At 38.7% G+C, this 22,909-nt stretch overlaps 1 protein-coding gene across 5 annotated transcripts; it reads left to right on the plus strand.

The window, feature by feature from the left end:
- Positions 1-241: 241 nt before the first annotated feature.
- STARD3NL (STARD3 N-terminal like) lies at positions 242-22,781 on the plus strand. Of its 5 annotated transcripts, none has more exons than XM_030228949.1 (8): positions 242-314; positions 12,072-12,368; positions 15,157-15,234; positions 17,078-17,155; positions 18,829-18,882; positions 18,977-19,094; positions 20,592-20,690; positions 22,712-22,781. In XM_030228949.1, exons 2-8 carry the CDS (start codon positions 12,144-12,146, stop codon positions 22,762-22,764), a joined length of 705 nt encoding a protein of 234 aa, XP_030084809.1. In that variant the 5' UTR covers positions 242-314; positions 12,072-12,143; the 3' UTR covers positions 22,765-22,781. The 5 variants fall into 5 exon arrangements, with proteins under 5 accessions (XP_030084809.1, XP_030084816.1, XP_050826912.1 ...); XM_030228956.2 differs by lacking the exon at positions 242-314 and adding an exon at positions 477-537; XM_050970954.1 differs by lacking the exon at positions 242-314 and adding an exon at positions 631-954.
- Positions 22,782-22,909: the final 128 nt, after the last annotated feature.

Consider the following 22,909-nt stretch of genomic DNA (forward strand, 5'->3'; position numbering starts at 1 on the left):
AGGCCCTCTGCTCGTTCCGACGGCAGCACTACACCTTGGGGGTGTTGACGCTCAGAGATAAGAGCCTTATCTCTGGGCCGCTCCCGCTCTCTTCGCCGGGGCTCTGCCCCCCTTGCCGCCTGCTCCCGAGCCCTCGCACCGGGGGCGGGCCGGGTGGCGGTGCCGCCGGTCCCGCCGCATCCCGCGCTCCGTGAGGGAGCGGGAGGCCGCGCCGGGCCCGCCCCTGCCGCCGGGCCCCGCCCCGCCCGTCCCCGCGGCCTGCGGCGCTGCCCGGTGCGGCGGTGCCGTCTCTGCGGGCCGGAGCGCCGCGCCGGGTGAGCTCCCTGCCCCCTCGCCCGGAGCGGGGGCAGAGGGGAACGCGGCGGGGAATGGGCCGGGAGGGATGCGGGGCGTGCTGCTGGCAGAGGGGCGGCGGGGCCGCCGGTGCGGCCCGGCTCGGTCCGCCCTCTCTTCCATTCCCTTTCCTTCCTTTTCCCCGCTTCCTCCGGTGCCGGAGCCGCCGCTTTCTCAGGGGAGGGCGCGGGTTTGTCCCCCTCGGTAGGCAGCCCGCTGCCCTGCTGGGGCGAGGGGGGGCAGGGAGAGGAAGAGGAAGAGGAGGAAGGATGAGGATGGCGATCACGTGCCGGGAGGCGGGCTGAGCAGGGCGGGGGTCCGTTTCTGGGAAGGGGATCCGTCTCTGGGAAGGGGGTGCGTGCGGCGCTCGGGGGATGCTCTGCGGGCAGGGCCGCCTCTTCTGCATGCCCAGCGCCTCTCCTACCGGCGGACCCGGACCCGGTTTGCTTTTCCTCTCTCCTTGCCATTCCAGCCCAACAAACCCATCCTCAGGGAGGTACGGCGAGCTGTCTGTCCTAGTGGTAACAGTGTGAGCGAGCCGGGCCCTTTGACCCCCCGGCTCCCATCGCGGGAGAATGTTGTGCTGAGGGTTAATTTTGGCGTCGGGCTGAATTTAGGCAGGTTCGTAGAGTACTGCGTTCAGTATCCGAATTTAAAGTGGGTCGGTCATACATTGCTGAAGTGCAGCGTTTTTAATCCGTGTTGAGGGTGACGCTGGTGCGTCTGCAGAGAGAGCGGGTTAAAGCCACAGCCTTCGGTCTCCAGCAGCAGTTCCAAGTTACTCATTGATGTAGCGCTGACACCTAGCAGTTCCCAATTCACTGTGGTCAGGTGTCAGTAGGCACAGTGGTCGACTTTAACGTGGAAAATATTCACCACAAATACTAAACTTGTTTGAAGAGGTTGTTTCTTTTTAAATTGTGTTAGTCCGCTTAAAGGGATAAGACCACCACTGTATTTTTGCACGACGTTGTCAATACTTTTTGCTGTCCATATTTGTCATCTTGGTTTATATAATATCTATGTATTTTATATATTGTGTTGAATATTAATTGCTATGAAAATTGTCATTTTGTGCAGTGTTTTGGGGTATTGTTAGTGAATTCAACATTGTGAGATTTATTTCTATTTATAAGTCTGTAGTGTCACTACTATATTTAGCAGATGTTTTTCATCAGCTTTGCAGTTTTAAGTAGGCCAGATGCAGTGATTTAGGTTTTGTTTGTTTGTTGATGGTGTTCAGGGCCAGTTACTTTGCGCAAAATGCACTAGTGATCCTCTTGTTGTGGCACAAATCCATAATTTTAAGTATTTTTTTGTTATTCACTTGTTACACTTTTTCAGGATGAATGTTGCTTTCTATAGACTTGGTATGTTGAGAAAGATATATATGACCATTGAAAAACACTGGAATTGATTAAATACTAGACTCAGTTCAGATTGGTTAGGCATTTGTTTTGGTGCATTTGGACTTGAGTGTGGTTGTCTTGATGCAATGTAGTCTAATTTTCATAAATTCTCAAGTGTTTAGCCGTGATTTTTTCAAAATGAGTTTAGCACAATTGTTCTAGGCCTTCATTCATGAGAAGGAATGTATTTAGGCTTTACCATTTTAAACTCTGTCTGTGCATCCTAGCTAAACATACAGTTATTAAAACATGTTTGTTAAAATGTTTTATGGGGCCAAACCTTGTTTCTAGTAAGAATGACTAAAGGATCTCAAGCAGTGAATTCAGTCAGCATGAACAATATTACCAGTGATTTTGCAGAAGGTATTGATGACATGATAATGGTAAATCACACTTGTGATCAAAATCGCAGCAGGGACTGTGATTTCTCATGGATAGGCAGCAGCATCCAGCAACTCAGATGAGTCATTTTGAAGGATCACAGATTTGTTGCTTGTTAAACATTCTCTAATTTAACTGGATGTGCTAAACATCTATTCTTAATTTGGAATCGTTAGCAACCTTGTTAAGAGACAACTTGTACATTACCTCTCTGCCTTGCTGTCTTAAATTCAGCTAGGAGTAGAATTAAAAATGAAAAGTTGGAAAAAGTACTCTTAGAACCAAAAAGAACCAGCTGAAAATCTTCTAATGACGTTATGCTCTTTATATAAAGTTCAGCTACTCAGTTATCAGCCTAAAATAGCATCACTTCGGGCATCAGGAGTTAATTTTCATCTTGCACTGACAGAAATATGGAGGTGTGTTAAAATAAGTATTTTCTCCTTAACGTTCAGATGTAGGTCTTTGCTAGAACTTGTTGCTGCTTGGACTAAGTAATTGTTTCCTTCTAATATCCTTTAAGAGGAAAAGTAGAGCTAAAATGTAAAACCTGAAACTTCCTTTTGTTTTGAAGCACCCTCAAGAACTGTAAAAGAGGACTTAAGAGTGAAAAAAATCTTACAAAAGTTTATCCCATTCTGAAATGTATGTCAGTTTCTTGAAATGCTGTTTTCTTTAAGAGCTCTGAAGAACTTTCAGGGGTTGTTTGTCTGGAATAAACTTTTGCACCGTTTTGTGGAATAGTTCTTGAGGGAGTGACAAAATCCTGAGTGTTTCTCACTAATACATAACATGCCTGAACTATTTCAGGAAGAGTCCCACAGTTCTGTGCTAGCAAAAGAATAGCTTTTCTTGTCCAAGTAGTGTCTGGCTAGCAGCCTTTGGGCATATTTTTGTTGTTGATTTGGGAAAAAAACAGACAAGTAGGAGTAGTCAGTGTTTTAAACTAGTATCATGCTTGATGTTTGAGGCAGTGTGAGGTGTTTGGTGTCTTTAAAAAATTGTGGTTTGTACTTAGAGAAATGTAGATGTGATTAAAACAGGTGTGGTTTTGCTATCTAAATGATTTCTTTGGCCCACAGTTAACTCAGAGAAACTGAATGGATATTAAGCTCTTACTGCTTATTTAGTGTTTAATGGAGAAAGTTTGCCATGAAATCTTCATTTCTGTGAGCTGGTGTTGGGTAGGCTACAAAATCAGCTTCAGAAAGCACGTAACAGATGTGAAGAAGAGTTAGTACCAGATTCGTTGGAGGTTTTTTTACTGTCTTTCCCTTATTTTTGTACCAGTTCCCCTTTATGCCCACCTCTCCCTCCCTGCTCTTGCAAGAAATAATCCCTCTCCTCTCCGTCTCCCTCTTCCTCTCCTCTCCTCTCCATTTTTTTATTGCATGCAGATATTTCTTGTGACTGGAATGTGTATTGATACATACAACATACAAAAATACTATATGCGTGTGTTAATACAGCTATGGGGAGCTGACTGTATTTAACCTTAAAATCCTGATGTAGTTTCAGGTCTTTGGCAAGATTAGTCCAGGACATTTAAACCAAAAGAAAGGTTTATGTTATTTTCTTAATAAAACTATATTTTTATTAAGAAAATAACAATGATAACATGCACAGGATTCAGTTTTGTAGTTTGCAATGTTCAAGTATCTTCAGTGCTGCTGAGATCTGAGGCAGACCTTTGGAACATGTTATGATGCATCCTTTTTGTTCATTTTTAGTATTTTCTTAAAATAGTATATAGTTGCATATTATCTCAGTTGTTTAGAGCACAATTCTAATAATGCCAGTGTGCAGGTTTGAGCCCTGTATTGGCCATTCATTCTGGTTTGAGCTCATTTTAAAAGTAAAATCTGGGATGTGCCCTTAAGAAGGAGTCCAGAGGGGAAGAGACTATGCAGATGAGAGGGAAGAAGGACAATGCTGATGCCAAATTTACAAGCTGTTTACTCTGCCATTTTTCTCAGCTCTTGTAGAATAAAAAATAAAATTGGAAAAGGACAATAGTGTTTTGCAGGACGTGGCTCAGTAACAGGGATTCTTCTGCTGCAGGGAAAACTAGTCCAAGGTTGGAGCACTTTGATTTGACTTTCTGAATCTAGGAGTTTCATTCTTGGGATGGAGAAAGGTGACACTGCTATTTCCTCAGATGCTCTACTAACCTGAAAATGTATTTCCTCTTTTTTTTTTTCTCTTTTTCACCTTCTTTCAATGGTCTGAGAAAAATATTACTCAGTACAAATGCGTGCAATTGCCGTGTGACTTTTGCTAGGTCACCGTTGGAGCATAGGAAATTGGGGAAATATTTTTCTCAAGGAAACTGCTGGGTTATTGTTTTGGTTTTGTTTTTACAGGGACAAATAACTTATGGTAAGAGCTGCTATTTCAGGATAGATCAGAGCTACTCTGCTTCTGAAAACTCAGATAAAGCCAAACTCTTTGTAAGGAGCTCTCTCCTGTACGCTGGAAAATCTTGCCCTGCTCCTCCAGTGGGAAACGTTCCCAGTCTTTAAATGTGTTACATATTTGTAACTTGTAATTCCTGCTGTGTTGCCTAATTGAAAAGCTAGAGTATTGCCAAAGCACTCTACAGTATCTTCTGCTTATGTTTGGGGAATTTTGTGGGTGTGCATCAGTTTGAATTTTTCAGTCTGACTTTCATTAAAGTGTCTGGCCCAGGTTTGGGGTGTTCTGGTTTCTTTTTATTTCCCTTCATGTTCACTGAGGAATATTTGTTTTGGACAGATCAGTGCTTCAAACAGTGTTTTTAAAGACATTGAAGCATTAAAATATTTCTGAGGCAATAATGTGTTACAGTAGAGACAGAATGATTGCAGCTTTGAAGGGATTTAAGTGCCCTTCAGCAACAGGAGCAGTGGCTATCAGAGGTCACTAGTAATGTATCCACTGCAAGTGGATTTCGGGAAAATTAGTTCTTGCAGTTATATAAACAGAAGAGGGACAGCATATGTCAGCAGAGTGGGTTTCATTCATTTATAGTGGAAAAGTGTAAAAAATGTGTCCAAGTAGGCTTTGGAGACAGTCTCCAGCTCTTTGGGATTTTTTCCTCCCCCTGATTTATAGTCAGCATTACTTCATAGGTATTGGTTTTATCTGTGTTGGCTCTTAATTAGGGTGTGTGCTGATACTGTCAGAAAACACGCTGAGAATTCTGCTAATACTCCTGCAGGTTAATACAGTTTCATACCAGAAACTCTCAGTTTATTTGACTTCCAATATAGAGTCTTTACAGATAATTGTATGTTCTGTCCATGGTGTTGGCTAGAGCAATTTGTCTATGCCTAGATAAAGAATGAAGTTGAGCTTCATGATGGTGCCAGAGAAAACAATGGTTTGAGACCATTTTCCTTTAGGTATGTTAAAATTGTCTGAAACTGTCTTTAAGTATAACTTAAATATTTGAATGTTAGTGTTACAATACCAATTATTGTATTAAGCTCTGTTCTTGTGAGAAATTTTTGGTTTTATCCTTGTAGTAGGCTCCTACAGAATAGCAGGTAGTGTAAGCAGCAATGTCAGCCCTTTTATCAGAAAATATATCAGTCCTTTGATAAAGAACTGGCATGTTTCATTAGTCTCCCTATGAAGAAAGTTTTTAGCAAGGAAATGGGGTTTTTTGTTTGTTTTTTGGTGGGTTTTTTTGTTTGGTTTTGGGGTTTTTGGTTTTTGTTTATTTTTCTTAAGAGTGAAAATTGCTGCTCTTAGTGTCAGGTTTTCAGTAAAAAACTACCCTGTAGTTTTCACACTACTTAAGCATCTTGGCCGCTATATTGGCCGTGTAATCCTATTTTACTCATTGGAAAGAAGAAGTATTTTCAGATTATTTTTTTTAATTCACAGAAAAGCTGTTTAAGGTGGGAATTTTTGGGCCATGTGTAGTGTTGTCTGGACACGTATGCTAAGTATTCTAGGTGTTCAGTATGTTTCAACAGCTATTGTGACACAATGTTACATTGTGTGCCTAGTTACTTTATGCAAACGTTGACTTCTCTGATATTTTAAAGTTAGCATTGCCTTTTCCAAATGGCCTCCATGTGGCGCTTTAAGTTTTGATTTTGCTGAGCTGCTGATAGCCTTTGATCAAGCCTTTATTTTTTTTTAATCACGTCTTTTCTCTCTTCTCAGTTAAATTCTGCTGTGTGGTTTTTTTCTTTAAAAGAAAAACGAATCATATATAGTGCTGTTGCTCGTGTATGCTACAGTAATATAGTAAACAAAAATAATTTAAACCACAGACAATAAACTGGAAGAATAGGGGTAGAATAATGATAGAAAAGAGAAGTAGCATTCTGATGTAGCATCTCTAAGATATGTGTAAAATTGACACATGATATGTGTAAAATTGGCAGTGTGTGCCATCTGCTTCTGTCAGTATGAATGAAAATAATGATGCTAATTGTAAATGTAGCTTGAAATCATGGGCAAGCTCTTGCCATGTATTGCTAAAGTCTTTAGTAGACTTTGGGGGCAGGGAAGGACTGCAGTCCTAAGCTTGAAAATTTTGATTCTTGATTTACTTTTTTTAGCTTGATTTACTTTTCATTTATTATACTTATTATACTAGTTTAAACTATTAATAATATATAATCTGTATTTCACTAGAAAGTTTGAGAGTTTAATTCTCTGTTTGGAAGCTTGAGTTACAGACATAACGATTAAGTGTTTAAAAAAAAAAGGCAAAACACACTTTTAATTTAAATAGATACTAACTTTGGAGGCTTTCTTTCCAGGAAAAATATGCTGCTGTTGTCTATGACTTTGAATAGGTCAGCATAGAAAATTTACTTAGCTAAATATTTTACTAGTAGCTGAGTGAATATATGCAGTTATGAAAAAAGCAGAAAGGCCTCATTAAAATCTTATATTTTTTGAAATCAGGGGAAATGATAAGAAGGTATGTCACAAATATACTAATGTGGATTCTTATTTCAGAAGTTTTATTTCCCTCTTAAATGTTTTTAAACTTCAATAAGCTTGTAGATTCTGTCATTTCACCTGTCTTGTAGATGAAGGAAAGGTGGTAAATATGGTTTTCCTGGATTTTATTAAGGCATTTGATACTTTACCTCCCAGCATCCTTCTGAACAAGTCTGACTGTGAAGTGAGCAATAGATGGTTGCTGGAAGAGCTGGCTGAAGGGCAGGGCTCAAAGGGCTGTAAAGAGGGGCTACACCTGGCTGAAGACCAGTCACCAGTGGTGTTCCTCAGGGCTTAATACCGAGGCCAATTGTCTTCAAGGTTTTTGTCAGTAAACTGGAGGCAGGAGTCAAATGCACTGTCAGCAAGTTTGCTGATGATGCTAAAGTGGGAGGTGCTGTTGACACTCTCAAGGGACAAGGGGCCTTGCAGAGGGATGTGGATGTACTGGAGTGCTGAACAATTATCAGTAGCATGAAACTGAACAAGAACAAATGCTGCACTCTGCACCTGGGATAGAGCATACCTTCCACAAGTACAAATTTTAAGAGTGGCTGGGGAGCAGCACCACATAAATGGGTCTGGGATGCTGGCTGACAGCAGGCTCAAAGTCAGCAGTGGCAAACCTTCAAATACAGCACAAGCAGCTGGTCAAAAAGAGTGATCTTCCCACTCTATTTAGCACTGCTGCAACTTCATTTTGAGTACTTAGTGCATTTCTGGGCCCCAAAATTTAAAAGGGATGTGAGGTCCTTAAATGTGTGCAAAAGGAGGACACTGAAGCTGGTTGAAGAGATGGAAGTAATGCCCTGTGAGAAACACCTGAAGACACAGGGTTAATCTAGTTTGGAGAGAAAGAGGCTGAGGGGTGACCACACTGTTCTTTGCAGCTTTCTGAGGTGGTGGAGAGGGAAGTTGCTGATCTCTTCTCAGTAGTGCCCAATACCAGGCCATGTGGGAATGGCTGAAAGCTGCATCCATCAGGTTCAGACTTGACAGGAGGAAACATTTCTTTAACAAGAGTGTTGTTGAACCATGGAAGAGTTTTCTTTGCAAAAGCGGTTGATGCCCCAAGCCTGACAGTATTTAAGAGGCATTTGAGTATTGCCCCTAATGCCATATTTAAACTTTTGGTTAGCCCTGAAGTGGTCTGGCAGTTGGATAAGGTGACTGTTTTCTGTCCCTTTCAACTGAACACTATTCTATTCTGCACTCATGATGAGTCAAATAACAACCAGACTGTTATTTGCCTGAAATGCCAGGGATTTTTTTAGCTTTGAAAACACTTCCAAAAACATGTAACACAAGAGATGTACTGGAAACAAGATTTTATTTTTCTGACTCTTTCAGGGCAGATGTTCACTAGCATTATTACAATGTGCAGGTGTAGCCAGGAGCAGGTTAATGCAATCTTCAGTTTAGCTTGAAGTCTGGCAAAGGAAAGTCTGAGAGCTACAAAACATTGCATATCTCCTACATCTTGTGGAGAGCCATTTGCTGGTGGGACTGTGTGGGGAAACCAGATTTCTGTCTCACTCATGCGTCTCTTGTGGCAAGGAGTTAATGGCACAGTTTGTATCCAACACAGTTGCTATGATCTCCACCTCTCCAGGCAAGTTTGCCCATAGAGTTTCTTGGAATATTCTGAACTATGGGCTGTTTATCTTCCTGGTGAGTGTCCTTCACCCAGGCTCTCTCTGGAGAGAGTGAACAAGATGGTCTATAAACATCATTCCGTCACAGGACATATTTTGCTTGACCACGCATCCTTCCTGAGCCCTGCCATATAGAATAACCCAAACAATGGAACTGCCTGGAGCCAAAAGAAGTGGTGCCAGGTGAACCCAGTTTCCTTCAAATCAGAGACCCAGACACTGGGTCAAGCCACAGATAATACAACAGTCTTGAAAATGTGTTACTGATATTGTAAAAACACTCTAAAAATTATCTAACCAGACACAGGAAAGTTGATAACTGACTGATGCACAAAGAAGGCTCTTTCTAGGAAAAAACATCTCAGAAGTTTTAAGAATGTGATTTTCACTCTTATTTGATAATGATTTTTTTTCCGGCTAAATTTGCTTTTTGGCTTTCAAAAACTCAAACCCCAGACATCCTCACGCCCAGTTTATAATTATTTTTTCCTCTGTGTTAAAATTACTTTGATTTTTAAAAAGCACAGTAACCATGCCAATAGAACAATAGCAATGTCATGTATCAGTTTGGATGCAAAAACTCAAGTAATGTGGCAGCATGAATTTAGGCCAAGCAGTGCCTGCTTCCTGAATAACAAGAATAAGGATCAGTAGTAGTCACATGCTAAAGAATTGTGTGGTTTTTTCAAAAGTGTGGCACATCTCAATGACAAACACACCTTTTTTGCCTTCCTAAACTTGTTCCACCACTGAGTTTCTTGACCAGGAATGCATGAAAAGCACTCCTGTGCCTGCCTGGTGCTTGTGTTGCTCACATGGAGTGTTGAAAAGTGGCACTCCAAGCACAGGCTGTTTTGCACAAGCAAGAATCCCTGGAGAAATGGAGCCAAGGGAAGAGCAGAACTCATTCACCGTGCAAACTTGTGGTAGGCAAGAGAGATGGGGCATGATTGGTGCTTTGGAAGTGCAAGGGAGGAGAAATGTTGTTGCTGGTAGTGCTGAGATGGGAAGGTAAGTGGCTTGCCAAGTCACCATCCAGCACTAAAAGGGAAGTGCTGCTTTTTAATAGTCCTCACATGCCTGTAAGGCAGTCAAGAAGAATTTAAGATTTTTTTGTGCACGCACCTGAAACCATCTGAGAATGTTGGTGTGATGAAAAGACTGATTATGTCATTCAGGTACAAAGGAACTTCTTATTTTAATAATGAGAGAAACAATGGGAACCAGTCTTTAGCACATACTTGGTGATTAATCAGTTTGCAGAGCTGTTGCAATGAGTGCAAAAAGCTGCCAAGCTATGTCTGTTCAGTTAAAGAATCATAACATTTTGATACCAGTTTAATGTAACAAGAGAGGCCCTGCCATGTGTCCAAACATGGATCTGATGGATCAGCAGGCAGTGCAAGACTAGGGACATATTCCCTTACTGTGAATATACCCTGTCTAGAGGACTTTGAGGCAAAAAAGTCTGTCAGTAGTAAGGATTTCAGAGTACGTGGTATTTATAAGCTGAATCTGATGTTTTGAGTCATGCTTGAAAACAAACTGGTAGCCAATGCATTTTAAAACCATGCTTTTCTCTTTGCAAAGGTCCCCACAAGGCAAATGGATGCTCAACTAGCACATTCTGAAACAATTCACTCTGGCTGTACTAATTGCATTGCCATCCTGTGCTGTATCTCGCAATAATCCAGACTGGAAGTAACAACTTCTTATAAAATTTGCACTGAGTTCCTCATCAAAATAAAATAAATATTTTAGCCAATGTAGATGGAATTTGTTTTTCTAGTTTCAGGTGTTACTTACCTTTATTTTTCTTTTTATTTTGAAATGTAACAATTGATGGCCTGATGTGAGGTTTAGATCTCATCCCAGACATTTTCCTATGGGCTGCTATTACATAGCAGGGCACTTTAGTGTGAGGTTTTCAGTACAAAGCAAGTATTGTTTACAGCACTGGAGTGCTGTGATTCTGCTCACACCCTCAGGTTCAGGTGCCCAAAGTTCAGTGCAGTGCTCAAGGCACCTGACCAAACACACACCACTTATGTTTCCCTCCTCTACAGCCCTTTGCCAGCCATGTTTCAGGCAGCTGCTGTGGAAACAAAGGAGGAAGATAAAAAGGTGCATTGTGCTTGTCCACCCTTGCTTGGTACTTTGGATTCCCTAAAGGCTCTTCTGTGTGACTTGACCTAGATATTGACCCTCCCTGGCTGGCCTTTGTCTTCCTCAGTTGTGATGTGTGTGCTCTGGCAGCTCCCCACACCACCTTTACTGTTCCCTTGTGTCCTTGTATCCTCCCTTGTGTTTGCCTAGTGGTGTGTTACAGACGCCCTGTTGAGCTTTGACTGGCTGTGTTCTTGTAGTTTTGGAGTTGAAATGCTGTTGAAAGACAGGAGTGGGAAGAATTTCTCTATCTCTTGACATTTACTTAAAGATAATCCACCCAGGAGGAGGCCAAGTTTTGTTCTTGAATTTCAAAAAGCTATTCCCCCAGTGTTATAAAAACTTGTCTGATGTGGTTTGTACTGCAGGATGTATAGCTTAATCATCTGAGCATTTTACACAAAATGAAATTATCTGTGTGTTTCCATGAAACTTTTTTGACCTTCTGAGTCCTCCCTTTCTAGAAGCCTTAATTGGACAAATGTTCTCATGGAGGATTTAAATCAAACTGCCCTAGTTTTATAGAAAATTCAGCCTGAAAAGTCTTTCAAAAGCCTTGTAGTCAGAAGAGACTTAGGGTAATTACATTACCTTTAACCACTAGTTACACTCTCTTTTTTAATGGAGAAACTGTCTGGCAATCTAAGTCGCTATAGCAGCTGAATTTACAGAGCAAATAGCAGTGTATATGTATATGCTTTATAGAATGATTATTACACTGTTCAAGGATTTTAATGGACTTTTCATCTTTTGTTTGTGTCAGCTCTGGATGTGCTATTAACTAACACTGCTATTTTTAAAGAATTGTATGTGGAAATTCCTTTGTCTTCCTATTTATTGAGAACATTTAAGTCAGCATTGAAAACCTTAAAGGATTGACAGCATCATGCTTTTTATTCATTCTATTCAATGATCTCTCTCTAACAGCATGGAGAAATGACCCTTTAAATCTAGACAGTGCTCCCTGACTTCAAACGGCCTACTTGAACATCAATTCTCTTGCTTCTCAAATCCTCTGAGAGATGAAGAGGAGCTTGATAGTGTGTTGAAACAATTTCAAGGGCCTACTTGTCATCAGTTTAGCAAAAAGAGAACTGGCATTGTAAGATTAAAATAAAATACCTCTTGGAATTATGGGGGTTTGTTGACTAATGTGATTTGGTTTTGTTTGTTTGTTTAGAAATCCTTCCTGTATGGATCAACCTTCTAGTGATGGTGAAACTGGGAGAAGACCACTCTAAACAAACACAGGATGATTCGGGTCCCAGCTGATGCAGAAAATGCTCACAGTAGCAGTGTGGAATCTTGTCCTTCCTTGCGGGATGTCCACTCTATCAACCCTACACAGCTGATGGCAAGGATTGAGTCATATGAAGGCAGGGAGAAGAAAGGCATATCAGATGTCAGAAGGACTTTCTGTTTGTTTGTTACATTTGATCTCTTATTCATAACCTTATTGTGGATAATAGAATTGAATGTGAGTTGTCTTTTCAGTACTTATCCTTAGACGGTATATTAAGGTTTTATTCACTTCAGAGATGGTTGATAAGTTGCTCCTTTCTAGCCAAAATTATGTTATTTTTATCTGTTTATGTTTAAGCAGCTTATTTAAGCTTCCATGAACACAGTACCTACTCAACTGTGTCTACTTTTATTTGTTAAGATATTTATCTTCTTATTATGAAACCTTTAGATGTTCCTGTAGTCTGTGAACCATGCTGAAAAAAACATTGGAAATCCAGTGTAGGCTTCAGGCATCAAACAGAAATGTTACTTTGTACATCTTTGTACATCTTTGAATTTAGCAAGAAGTGTGAATTTTAATCATATTCAAAAGTCTGCTTTCTGAGTAACTTTAAGTCAGTGATATTTCACTGAGGTGTTAGTCTCTGAAAAGATTTCTAATGGCCAAAACTTTTCTTTTGTTGTATTTTCTTTGATGTAAATGTGGTGTCTCATGCATTATGGATGGCAGGGTGCATTTAAACAACATAAACTCCCACAGTTGCCACCTTTTAACTCCAGCATTTGTAATCTGGAAAATGAGGTTGTTCTAAAATTTCCAGAAAGCAACAGGATAGCTCATTTGTTGTTGCTTCATAAGTAGCATCCTAGTTTTCGAGCTGGATTTTAAGCTGTAATCTATTTTGCATTTAAGAAAGGACACACTAGGGAGCTATTCCTTTTCTAGAAAGAAAGATCTGGAGTAAATATTTTTATCAGCATTTCTTTACTAGATAAATAACCTTGGTTATTGATTTACATTATGAAGCTTCAGGAGCTGACTGTTCAATAGTTCATTGATACAGTAAAAATACTTGTACTGATTTAATTTGAGAAAGAAAATTTTGCTTGCCTGAATAATGTAATTTTGGGACTAGACTTTCTGTTTCTCTCTAGGTGGAAAAGTGGTTGTAGCATAGTGTTCTGATGCAGTTCTTTTTTTAGGCCAGTTTCTCAACAGCTTGTACGACTAAGAGGAACAGAGTGGGTTTATATTTCTTGTAGAACCTGTAGAGTTCTATATTTCTTCTGAACCTGTAGAGGTTTCAGAGTACAGATTTGCACAAGTGCTCTCAGAATATTGAAGATTCTGAATAAAAAATGCTACCAACTTATGATATCATGGTGTTTCATTTTGAATGCTACAGTATCAAGGGACCTCAAGATCACAGCAGTTTTCTTTTCTAAAAAGCTGTATTTTCAGGACAACATGTTATGAACTTGTGTCCCATACTGCCACATATCAGCAAGAATAAAAACCAGGTTTTTGTTATTAGAAGTTAAAGATATTAGAAGCTAAAATTTGACATCTGGGATCTGGCACGTGCTTAGGTTTTTTTGTTCTGTTTTTCTTTGAATTGCTTTGTTTGCTGAGAAGTCAAATAGCAGTGTGTTAGGACCCTGTATTATTGGTACATAAGTAATGGGTCAGAAGTGCTATGAGACTTCCCGTAAACATTGTTTTCAACTTGTTGCCGTTACCCAGTTTCCTTGGGTGTAGTGTAGCTTATTGTTAAATGCTTCAGGGAGTAGCTCCATGGCATTTTGAGCAAAAATCAAGGCTTCCATCGTTCTCTCTTTATCCTTATTTTAACATGGTGCTCACACAGCCACGTAGTGATGAACAGCTTGGAATGAGGGAAGCTGATCTTCCTTATTTGTGCTGGAAACAGATAATCACACTTGATGCTGTAGAGCAATGAAGGGAAAACTGTATTTTGAAAGTAGCTATTTGTTAGCCATAGAGGGGAGGGAGAGGAGAAGAAATAGAAGAAATTCAGAGTTGGAGTGACTAGTGTCAGGAAAACACTGTCCAGCAGTGTAGCTGGAAAAGTATGGAAGTGTGTAGACTGCATTGCTTTGAGATAGTGAGCATATGTTGTTGATGTGCTTTGGTAGCTTCTTTCCTTAAAAATATTACAGTAGTCAAACTCAATATTAAATATTTCTGTTGGTGTTGTTCTACATAACTATTTCATGCAGTGCTTCATTATGGAATTTCATATTAAAAACATTAGGAGATGGACACTGAGGTTTTTCATTTGCAACTAAGATAGATACTCGTTCTCATTCTCTGAGCCAATACACCTTAAATTATTTTCTTACAAGGGCAGTTTGAATAGTAGAATCCTTCCACTGGAAAAAAACATAGTGGCTAAGGAAGATGTAGTTTTGAATCTCATCAGCAAATGGAAGAATTAAACTTGAATGTTGGTTATTTGTATGAGATTATTCTAATAGCTGCAGCTTCTGCTTTTTTTACTGTGGATCTTTTGGCTCAGCTCTCTTAACAAATTGTGTGAGGGCTGATAAGGAAGAGATCTGAAGTATGAATTCAGTTTCTGTTCTGTTTCCTTTTTGCTAACATGTGACTAACTAAAACTGGGTTATGGTTGGCTTTTTGATCAGCTGTTTTGATCCTCCTTATAAGAGGTAAAACACTTTATGAGTTTGTTTAACAGTCCTTAACATTTAATCATTTATTCCTCCCTCAATAACTTGTTTGCTTTTATTTGGGGACAGCCTGAAATGTTGCTTGCCTAGGCCAGATCATAATCCTAAATGTTTTCACTTCAAAAAGTCTATGTAATCTTGAAAAACAAAAAATAACAGTAGTCTTGACCTTATCATTCTTGGCAAACAACTCTTCTGTATTTAGTTTAATGATCTTTTTGTATATCAGCAGGGAATAATTAGTTTTACTCTTCATATTTGTGTGTATTTTGTTTTCTGAAGCTTTGTGTGTTGTTGTTCGTTTGTAGGTAAAAGGAGGCATTGAGACTACCTTAGAGAAAGAAGTCCTACATTATGACTACTCTTCTTCATATTTTGATATATTTGTAAGTGTTCTTAAAAAAAGAAAGGAGCAGCAAAAGTATAGTTTTCCCATTTCTCCTTCCACAGATGTTTCCTAGTTTTAGTCTTGTGAAAGGGTTGGTCTTTTCTTGACAATTTAAACCAGAAGGGCCAAGTTTCACCCATCTAGGGGATGCCCAATCCTGCTCTGGCAGCAGGCTCATGGAGCCTGTGGATAGAAATGCTTAGGGCCAATCTATTTGCATCTTTAGCTTTGGGGTGTGTGGAAAAGCAGATGGAAAACCCAGTCAAGAATGTGATGTGACATAAGGTAATTCATTAAGAGGACAAAACCCATAGCGCTCCACTCTAAAATAATTTTGCTTGAAATTTTTGTCCTTCATTGGGCATAAGGTGGCTTCAATGAGGAGAGATTTGTGTCTGGGGTGGCCTGCACAGGGCAGGTTTTTCAGAGTTCTGTGTTTTAACTCAAACAGTAAAAAGAGATGACATGATGATGCTCTCTTACTATGTATAAGCACCTTAGGCACATAAGAGGAAATATATTGCATTAGGAAATTTCTTACTTTAAGCAAAGCTGTAGCTCTGTAGGTGCAATGCACTTTGCACTACAGAGCCCAAGTTAAAGCTTTTTCTTTACAGTTCTTCCAAAGGGCAAGATTGTTAATTCTACCAGATTTTCTTTGCCTTGCAGAGATGACTTGGTTTGGTATCAGTCATTTTGTACTGATGGCCATATCCAGAATCTCTCTTTGAAACTGGTGTAAAAACCCATCCTTACTTCTGCATTGGACATTTGCTGTGTCAAATGAACTTACATACTAGCTTGAAAGATTCATAGATTGAAAAATTTTATAAGCTAGCAAACTATGCTTCTTCTCCCTTTTCCATTTTTTAGCTGGCAGGGTCTCCATGATATACCATGCTGCAGAAGGCCAAAAATGTTATCTGTAACTATTGATGCTCTGGAAATTACTTTATCCTGTAGGTGAACCAAGGGTTAAGAACATGTAATGCAAAATAATAAGCTTTTATTCCCTGGGAAGGGACTAGAACTTTATATTTTGCAGAATTGTTTGTGGGTTTTTACAGGATTTCCTCTGTTTCTGCTGCACATTTGTGTCAGATTAAATGAGTTTATCATACCTCAGGCCATGGCCGTCTTTGATTTCTCTTCATTTTTAGCATTTGTTTCACACTTTATCTCCAACTTGTTTTAAAAGATGTGTTGAGAATAAAAAAATCTACTGTCAAAAAATAAACAGGGAAATTGAAGCTTGGGATCCCTGATTCAGAGGTCTCATCTGTCTGCTACTGATTTAATTTTCTGGCCTACAAATACCTTAACTTTCCTTTCTCTACTTGCAAATAGAATGACTTGCTATTGTGGGCAGCTACTGAAAGAATAATTGATTGTTGTTGCAATGTTAATATTTCACAAGATACTGGAAGTATACTAGCATGCTGCTAAGATCAGTGAGATGCACAGTGATGTGCAAGGTATTTTCTGGATTAACTGCTTCCAGCTGTTAATCTGGATTAACATAATGATTTAGAGTCCAGTCAGGTACAGTGATCATGAAGACACTTTGTTTAGCTTTCTTATGTTTCTAACTTATTAGTGGAATGGCTCATGCTTGCACATTTGAGCCTGTCTAGGCAGGTGGATGTTGCCATTTGCTTTACAAATGGGAAATTACCTTCTATTTCTGTTTCATAAGGACATATTCAGATTTGTTTCTTGGTAACAGAACTTAGACTGTCCTAAGTTTCTTTGTAAGTAGTTAGTATTTTTGGTGAGCTGAGAATGTTGTGGTTCTTCTGTGTTCTGAATTAACCAACCAATATTTTTTCCTCTCTCTATAGCTACTGGCAGTCTTTCGGTTTAAGGTGTTAATACTTGCATATGCAATGTGCAGACTGCGCCATTGGTGGGCAATAGCTGTGAGTAGTGGCCAAGCATAATGGAGTTTTTTCTAGAATGGATCAAGCAGACAAAATTTTAGATGCTGCTTGTATGTTAAGAATCATCTTGATGGTGTATATGTAAAAATTTGTTGCACAGTAGCAAATTAAAAACTTATTTTCTGGAAGATTTTCAGCCTAAAGGCAAGATTTTAATAGAACAGTGTGTGTGGTTCTTATTAGGTATCACTTTAATACAAATTGAAGTTTTATTTTTAATCCAGTATGGATAGCTGCTTGTTACGTCTGAGACTTGCTAATCAATGTTGGAAATATGCTTGCATTTGTAATAGTGAACCTTCTTCGAAAACAAGAATTATTGTGCCAGAGATCCAGGTGTTTATTAAGCCCCACATTCATTAAAAAGTTTTAGGTGCCATCCATTGAACACTAGCAGCTGTATTGCTTCATGTTCTAATACAAAAGGTTGAATATGCATCCCTTCTTAAAAACGAAGTTCTCAAGAACTGTAGGCAACCACAGTGGATTGAAGCCAGTGTCTTTAATGCACCTGTATGGTGTGGATGACAAAGAGTGAAAAATTTGGTGAAAAATTCATGTTTCCACCAGTTAATACTATAAGTTATAATACAATAGGTGTATTGTGGCTTAGGGCTTTGTAAATCAGACATTTTTTTTCCTCGTACACTGTGGTAGGTGCATGTAGAGCATGTTCATGTGTAACTTTCTTCAAGTGAGTAGCATGCAGTTTACTTGGTACTCTGAGACTAAATGTCATGATTTTTATAGATTGTGTTACTAGCATGGCACAATCACATACATAGTGGCAGCTGCTATTCTGATTGTGATTATATTTAAATGCATGCCTCTTTAAAGTCCTTGCTCTTAGTTGTCTAGCTTTAGAGTATTTTTTAATCCTCCAACTTGATGCCTGTGTTTGTGACGTGGTGAGAGTGAACCCACTCTCATGATTTTAGATACATAAAGCTTCACTGAAGGTTTTGCCAAAGCCTTGAATCTTAACATCCTACCTGTGATGAACAGAAGTTGGTTCTGCTGTTTTTTAAAGAATTGCTGGACCCAAATGCACTAGAACATATAAAGGCATTGCTTATGTGGACAGTATTTGTTCACTGTTATTTCAGATTTTGGGGGTTTTTAATATATTTTGACCATCATGCTGATTTTTTTAAAATATATCAGGGAGTATCAAGCCTTCAAAAAAATTTTTTTTCAAAATATCACTTCATGAATTAAAATGTTTATTCCAATTTACTTCCGCAAAGATGTTTTGTTGTTTGAAATGGATATTTTGGTTTGGATGGTAGTGTAAAGCATGTGGAACAACTGCTGTTTGCTTTTTTCCCCCAATACATAAATAGTTGGGGTTTTTTAAGGGACTTGATGAATGATCTGCGCTATCTTCATTGTACAGTAAGATCACAATTTACATACTCAGGCAGTTTAGATTGTACAAAATGCTATGTGGAAATCAATGTTTGGAGGTGTTTGTATTAAAAGTTACCTTTTATAAGGTTATTTTAACAACACTTTAATTGTATTGTGCTTGTTACATTTTATTAATCTATGTGATCTTTCTGTTGTCAGTAAATATTTAAAGTTGCAATTAATAGATAATGGCAGAAAGAAGCTAAATGCATTCATTAGTTTATCTGTTCTGTCTCTTTCAGTTTACAACAGCAGTGACCAGTGCCTTTTTATTAGCAAAAGTAATTATTTCACAGGTATATATCCTAATCAAATGTTTGTTTTACTTTGTTTTCTTAAAAGCAAAATTACTCTTTAGAGTAATTTTTGTAATGTTTTCTTTCTTTCTAGCTGTTCTCACAGGGTGCTTTTGGCTATGTGCTCCCCATTATATCATTCATACTTGCCTGGATTGAAACTTGGTTCCTGGACTTCAAAGTGTTACCACAAGAAGCTGAAGAAGAAAATAGTAAGCTTGTGTTATTTCCCTGCAGTCACTGCAGTTGGCAACACTTGATCCCATGTTAACTGGCAGAAGAATGCTTCTTTCAGCTTCTCAAAATTTGAAGAGCTGTGGAAAAAACTTAATCAAATGGCATGATTTTTTCCTCTTTGGAAAAGGGGAACATATGCCTTCAAAGAAGTGAGGTGTTAATTAATTTAGGGAGGCAAAGTTAAAAGTCAGAAGGGCCAGATGAGCTGTTAGTCAGGCACGTGGGAATGTGTTTAATTTTGTATGCTTGAGGTATGAAAATTTAACTAAGCTGGGCTTGTAAAACCTTATTTTCTGGATAATGCATAAAGTGTCTGACTCCTCTTTTAGGAAGAGTACACATAATAACTAATTCAATGTCACTAACTCTTCTTTTGAGGTGGAAAGGGGAAAGCAAAGAAGTGTTGTGGAGAGTCTGTTTCAAGCACAGGCAGAATGAGACCAGAACAAGTATGAATTTCAACCTTTGAGATGAGGCACCAGGTCATCTGACACTCAATATATTCAACTAAATGGAGGAAATCCACTGTTTCAGTTGAAAGAGAATACTGCCTGAGTGGTGAGGGAAAGAAAGCTTACAGATGCTTGTGAGTTTCAATAGCAGAAGAGTAATTATACAGCCAACTTCTTATTTATTCATCATTACCTAAAATACAGTCTAAAATTCAGTTGCAAAGGCATGTTTATCTGTTAGGTAAATCAAAAAACTTTGAATGGGCATGCCTCCATTTTCATGTGCTCTGAGGGCAGCCTTTCTGCTTTGATCCCTTCCCTCTTCTTTTTCCCTGGTCTGAGAAAGAAGTTGGTTGAATGACAGCAGTGGGGTTTACCTGGAGAAAAAGAAACTTCAAGTAACTTTTTTTTATCTTGTAAAGGGATGAGGAAATACAGCTGCATCACAGTGTTATCTTAATAAGATAAGAAATCTAACCAGTTTGGAGACTTTTGTATTTTTTCATATTGAATATTCACAGACAAAATATTCCATACATACACATGCAAATAGTTCATGAAGGTTGCAGAATATGTTGAGACAGATAGGTGAAAGCAAGCCATTAGTGAAGGGTCATAGTGGCAAAGAGAGAAAATAATTTATTTGGTTTTGCATGGCACCTCACTGATCATTAAAAATATATTTCAGAAGTTTTAGTTAGCCGATGGACATTGATGAATTTACATATGGCAAGCTAATCATGTAATCACACATGGTAGAAGGAAAAATTCCTTAATTCACGTGTACAATATCTCTGTTTTGCTAGTGTATGTCACCTTAGCTGTAAGCATTTGAATAGAAAACATAAGTGGCAAATTAATTGTTGATGCTTTTTAAAAAGATATTTATTTAAAGAAGCATCTAGTTACGAGTGCTAATATAATACATCAGTCTTCAAGATTCTTCATCAGTATTTGATCTTTAAGATTTTATTTGTTAGCATTGAGGAATTATTTTCTGCTGGTTTTTTTTTCTTTTAGGATTTTTGATAGCACAGGATGCTTCAGAACGAGCAGCTCTTCTTCACCCGGGAGTCCTCTCTGATGGGCAGTTCTATTCTCCTCCTGAGTCTGTAGCAGGTAGTTACATTGGCTTAGTGACAGATTTTTCATATTCACTTTACACTCCTGCACATTTCATGCCCTTCAAGAGGGGAAGGGGGAAAAATATTTTTTTGGTTTTAAATGAAAACTGTATTTATCATCCTAAAATGCAAGATTCTTTTTTGTTCAGTAATTCAGTTTAGTTACAGTCTACCAGATGAGTTACAAGACATGTGATTAGTGTATAAGTCATAATTAAGTCATATTCTGACTAAAAGCAAGGTAAGTCTGAAATAAAATAGCCCCAAAACTGAAAGGATGCAGTTATGGTTTGCTTCTACCATCAGTGATCCTTGTGGATCCCTTCCAATCTGAGATCTTCTGTGACTCTGTGGTCTCTTATCTGCCAGCAATAGCATTTATGCAGCAATGCACAATTTAATCCAGCCTAAATTTGGAGCTTTATACTGTCTTGGGATAGATAATGAATCTGAAACTGCTATAAGGCAAACTGAAATTTCAATCACAGCTTTTTCTTTTTTCATAATGAATAGAAAAAAGCCTTCTCTCAATAAAAAGGTTCACCTGTCTGGGTAAATCAGTGGGTAACGTTAACTACATCTTAACTCTGCATATCATTTGCTTTATCTAGTTGAGGTAGGAGTTGATTAAATCAAAAATAAGTGTAAAACCTGCAAGATTCAAGAATGTGTCTCGAGCACTTCAAGGAAATAAGTAATTTCTTAATGGATCGAATCAATTTGAGTTACCTGAGAATGCAGTGGGGACCTCCAACTCCTGTATCAGTCTTTGTCCCCTAAAATGTAAACCTCCTTTGAAAAGCTGTGCTGTATAATGCAATATAATTAAAATAATATCTATTAGTTGCTGCAGGTAAGTTTGCCTCTCTTGCAGTATAGAGTTGGTGATATTTTTCATTTTAATGTCTGTCTCTGGTTTCTCTCTGGTGAGCATCTTGGTTAGTGAATGACTTCGAGCTCCATCTAGGGGTCACTGAACATTAGTGTCGAGTATAACCAGTGATTCAAAGTGAAAATGGATTTTAGCTAAAACTGTGGGTCTGCTTTGAGAATAATGGAAGTATTGTACTGGACTCAGCTGTTCAGCTGGGTTTTGTGGGTTTTTTAAAGCAACAGAATACACAGTGTGAGAGGAAGTGCAAGCAAAGCTAACATGTTTTTCTAGACATTGTGGCTGGGTCAGTGTTGCTTGTGCAGTGAGATGTGTTTCAGCATGCATGTATTGACTGTAGGTGTGCCATTAGTTTCAGCTTGTCCTGTGGGATTCAGTAACAGCTCAGGTGCTTTCTGCAGGTCTGCCCTGACTGCCAAGTATATTTTAAGCACCCTTTATGGGTATGAGACACAGAAGAAACAGTCAAAATCATATATTTGAACTAACAGGCAGTGGTAGTCACAGAGTGAAATTGCTGGATAATGTAGAGTAAAAATAGCTCATAATTAATTTTTTTCTTCAGAAATCTGCATTTCTTTCTGAGAAGACAAACTATGGATTGTTCTAAGAGCAATTTTTGGTCACATTGCCATACATATTGAATTGACAAATATTTAGAGATAAACTATCCCCTGTGATTGTGCAGTGGGGAGTAAACCTCTCTGCTGATATGGCAACATTTTTTTAAAACAAATCTTTGCTTTTAGGAGGTTGAATGTAAAAGGAGCACTGTTAGAATTTTCAGCCTATTTGTCACTTTTTGTGTTTCTTGAAGCCACACATGTCCTGGGACATGCCCTGGAGCCACTTCTTTATTATAGGGTGACCCTTCATCTTTGACATTGGTTACTTGGTAACCAAGTCTATGCTGGAGTTTGCAAGTGGAACATCAGCCTGGAAAGAGTAAATTTATTCAGTTTCTGTACAATTTGGGCTTCAAAACGCAGCTGGCATGCTATTCCAAGTCATGAAAGACAGTCAGACTAATTTGTCCAAAAAAAAAAAAAAAAAGAAAAGCTTAACACTACTGTGTTCTTTAACTTCTTTCAACTGATCTACAGCATTCTTGCCTTGCTTTTCAGGTTCTGATGAAGATTCTGAAGAAAAACAAGACAGTGAAAAACCAATTGTATAGCAAATAAGAAAAAGCAGGTAAGTTCCTTTGTGTAGAACCTGAATATTCCTAAAGATATGCTTTTTCTTCTTAGTTCCTTTCCAAACAAATTAAATGGTTTGTTAACTCTTAAGAGTTCGTAATTTTTCAACTCAGTCTGTCTCTC

Source organism: Serinus canaria, chromosome 2 (genome assembly GCF_022539315.1).
Source record: "Serinus canaria isolate serCan28SL12 chromosome 2, serCan2020, whole genome shotgun sequence".
NCBI classification, from domain to species: Eukaryota; Metazoa; Chordata; class Aves; order Passeriformes; family Fringillidae; genus Serinus; species Serinus canaria.